The sequence below is a fragment of the Scaptodrosophila lebanonensis genome, unplaced genomic scaffold, assembly GCF_003285725.1.
Source record: "Scaptodrosophila lebanonensis strain 11010-0011.00,11010-0021.00 unplaced genomic scaffold, SlebRS2 tig00000072-arrow-pilon, whole genome shotgun sequence".
Taxonomy (NCBI): domain Eukaryota; kingdom Metazoa; phylum Arthropoda; class Insecta; order Diptera; family Drosophilidae; genus Scaptodrosophila; species Scaptodrosophila lebanonensis.
Genome location: NW_022060558.1, coordinates 1,011,622 through 1,015,375, shown reverse-complemented (window position 1 = coordinate 1,015,375; position 3,754 = coordinate 1,011,622). Strand labels below are relative to the sequence as shown.

General features: G+C 34.5%; 1 protein-coding gene across 1 annotated transcript; it reads right to left on the bottom strand.

Moving 5' to 3' along the window:
- Positions 1-263: 263 nt before the first annotated feature.
- On the bottom strand, positions 264-2,364 carry LOC115625391 (putative odorant receptor 85d). Its single transcript, XM_030520428.1, has 3 exons — positions 1,339-2,364; positions 376-531; positions 264-320 (listed from the first exon to the last, which is right to left on the bottom strand). Exons 1-3 carry the CDS (start codon positions 2,362-2,364, stop codon positions 264-266), a joined length of 1,239 nt encoding a protein of 412 aa, XP_030376288.1.
- Between the last annotated feature and the right edge of the window lie 1,390 nt (positions 2,365-3,754).

Genomic DNA, 3,754 nt, shown 5'->3' with positions numbered 1-3,754 from the left:
TATTCTCATGAGCTAGTTTAATCATTATTTTTTAACTTGTGAATGAAATATATTTGTATTAGATTATGTTTATGGACGATTTGTTCAAATTTTCTAATCGTTTTTGTATACCCACATGCTTTCTTCTTCTTTTTATCTTACAATCCAATTGAATTCTTTCTTTGTTTTTTTTTTTTAGTTAACATGACCATTGTTGATATAAATTGTGAATTCTAAGTTCTATTAGATAGAGACTGTTTAAAATACTAGAAACAAAATGTAGTTTATTTCATATACATGGTACGCAGCAGAGCAAAGAACTTGTAGGACAATTGAAGTATCTGCAACGGAAACCGAATCAGAAATATTTATATATTTTTTCAATTTATAGCTTACATCCGTCACGGTTACTAATGAAACATTGAGAAAACTGGTAGCCTTAACACGACTCGGTTTTTGTGAGCGTCTTGTAATTAATACCAACATTTTGCGATAGAGTATGTCGGCATTGAACCAATCATGATTATATACAGCTTGACCAATGTACTCGCTCTGCAAATGACATTAAATTGAAATATTAAAGGGGATTTACCTAAAAAATATCTTTCTAATTAAATTCAAATGTTATAAGTTTCGATAAACAGCGCAGCTGGATGGGGAATGGAACACCTCTGAAAACTTATAGTCCAGTAACTGAAAAACATTTGTTTGCTTACACTCTACTATTTTATGTTCTTGAAATCAGAATTGTTTTTTATTATATTTGATAAATGCTACAAATACTCTTTTAACTCGATTAGAATTTTAACGCTGTATTGCCCCTAAAACCGTATGCTTCCGAGTTTTAAATTTAATGAACATGTCTTTTGTCATGTTCTTTTTCATGAAAACGCAATACAATATTAGTTTAGGAAATCTCGAAAAGCCTTCGATCCCCCAGTCCGTCTGTATGAAGACCGAGAACTGATTAACTGTAACAAACGTGGTATGTTGAATTGTCTAATCCATAAGCATAGCAAGTAATAAAGAACATATATACGTACTATACTATAAAGTCTCATTTTTTATATAGCTGCCAAAGCACCGATCAATGGAAAAATTAATAGGGTGAGCCCAAATTAATCTTAGAACTAAACATTTTTCAGCCTACTTCGACATCGTTACCAAATTGGATATTTATCAGGTAATGATCACAATAGTCTGAAGTTTCATAAAAATTGGCTCATTGTGTTATAAAACTGTCATAAGAACAGTGGTCAGTCAACTTTTATTTAAGTTAAAAGGCTGAAGAGTCTACGAGTTCTACACCGCTTCAATTAAGGTTAGGGACTTCGAAAAAAGCATAATCACTTCACTTACCGAATCGAGCAATCGTTGAGCATAGTTGCTGATCATGAAAACTTGCACCATGGCGCAAAATAGGAATAGCACCAACATGACGACATTGTCCAATTTGCCGCCAATGGTCATGTGAAAGCCCACAAAGCAAATGATGAACGATGATGAAACGAAATTGCAGAGCAAGGAGACACCAAAGACATTATTGATATCATCGCTCAACTGCAGCAATCTTTGATGATATCGAATGGCGGCGTGAAGGAACTTCATGTCCTGTTTTTCAGTACCAATGCCCGCCTTAAATTGTTCAATTTGTGAGCCCAATTGCCTGAAATGCATGACCAGTAAGGTTACCAGGGCGCACATCATCAAATCCGCTGACAACTGTCCCGATAGACAAGCCTGTCCAGCAATATTCTGCGACACATATATAAAATAGTAGCTCATGCCCTCCGTCCAGTCCCATGGGACCCAACAATAGTAGGGCAACATGCGTTCAAACTTCCGTACGCCTAGCCACAAATCGTAAATCAGATAGTAGGCGACCCAATAGAGATTGTATGTCCAAATCAGAAGCAGGTGCATGCTGAAATAGAAGATGCTAACGCGGCTATAGCTACTTAAATGATCCTTTATATTGTAGACTGCCTGTTCTTTGGCGCTTCTGGGATGCAGTCGCTCCAGCTCATTCACCACAAGAGTTAGGTGCTCGCGCTGCCGCCAAATGAGCCAAATCTTCAATTCGCCCACAATGACAAATCCAATAAATGACATATTCATGGTGGCCTCTAGGAAATTGGTTCCACCACTGATGGCCAGAAAAACGTAGATGAGCTCAGTCACCAGCGCAAAATTCAAGTTGAGCATCTGCAGGATGAAATACCAGTGCAGCAGCGAGTGATACCAGCTGTGAGTACCCTTGTCCTTTTCCCGGTCATAGACTAGTAAGCCAATCGATAGATAAAAGGCATCAGCGTACTTTAAAAAGCTGCTCAGCTCAATGATTTTACTTCCTTCCATCGCTTTCACTTTCACTTGCTTACTCATTTTCATTCCTCACTTATGAGCATTACTCGGCAATTGTTCACCCTTTTATAATTTTCGATTCCTTCTAGTTTCTTTGCCTTGCGTGCATGTCTAATGTCTAATCAGAGGTAATGCCCATAGCTTTCAACACGCCCTTTGCATTCAAATGCGTACGAGGAAAATATCTCAATTACCAGCAATCGTTGAAAAATACTGAGAATTATAGCAGTTGCCTACACTAATAACTGCCAAGTAATTATACTGTTTAAAGTTAATCAATGAATACGAAAGTGCAATTAGCTTTCTACACATTTCATTGGGCAATTACATTCGTTTCAAGTTTGAAGAAATTTGTGAATGAATACATACTTTAGTACAATATAACAAATTATTAAAAAATTTCATTTAGATTGCTGTGTTTGTAGAAAATTCTATGTGCAATCTATAGGCAGTAGCTTGTGTTCAATTTAGTTGATTTTGTAATTATTTTAGTGTTTATACGGTACCAAAGTTTTGACAAATAGCCAACATATTTATAGTGGATTAAATTAAATATATAAATAAGATATAGAATAATAATATAACTTGTATTATAAATATATTCAATTTATTTATAGCTATTAACTTCATAAAGAATGAAGAAATCCATTTAGTATTAAATTCATAAATAATATTTAATCCAATTGTCCACATCGTTATATTCGAATAAATTAATTTAAAACTTGTATCGTCATTTTATTAGTACAGGCATGGGGATATATGAAATTTTGGTAGATGTGATATGATTAATAACTCCCACATGCTTTTTAGGGGTTTTGGCTGCACAGATGCTCATTATATTGAGCTCAGACTCCGATATCAAGCCCAAGCTTAAAGGCATAAGATGCGAAGGGAGATATCTAAGAATGTATAGCCTCATATTCTAAATTATAATGTGTTTTAGGTTTCTACATTCTTAATATTTTGAGGACTACATTAAAGTTTAAAAGATGACAGTTTAAACTGTAATTATAGTATTTACTTGTATAATATTTTATGAAATTTAAAATATCTATTTAATTTATTTAGGTTATAGAGAATTGTTAAGTTTCATGGTATAAATTGTATAACAAATAAATATTGTACCACAAACTTTTTCGTTACGATTGTGATGTGAGTCCATCACGGAAAGGATATTAAAATAGCAACTTTGCGTTAAAAAATACGAACAATTTCAGTAGTCATTTGCTCTTTATTAGGTGAACTCTAGGAAGTGGCTCGGTGCGTCTCAGCCTTTGACTTTTCATGTTACTGGCAAAACAATTTATACTTTCTTTGTAGCCTTTTCTGCTCTTTTTGTGTATGTGTCTATATAGAACAAGTGCAGTAGGAGGAGCAGTAGAAAGCAGGAAGTGTTCGTTTTTGTTGCTTT

What these genes read in the sequence shown, in the direction of transcription:
- LOC115625391 (XM_030520428.1), bottom strand. Translation starts at nt 2,364, where the DNA reads ATGAGTAAGCAAGTGAAAGTGAAAGCGATGGAAGGAAGTAAAATCATT. An exon ending in CTCAACGATTGCTCGATTCG is followed by an intron (nt 532 to 1,338) that starts GTAAGTGAAGTG and finishes TGTCATTTGCAG; the next exon opens with AGCGAGTACATTGGTCAAGC. An exon ending in CATTAGTAACCGTGACGGAT is followed by an intron (nt 321 to 375) that starts GTAAGCTATAAA and finishes TTTCCGTTGCAG; the next exon opens with ATACTTCAATTGTCCTACAA.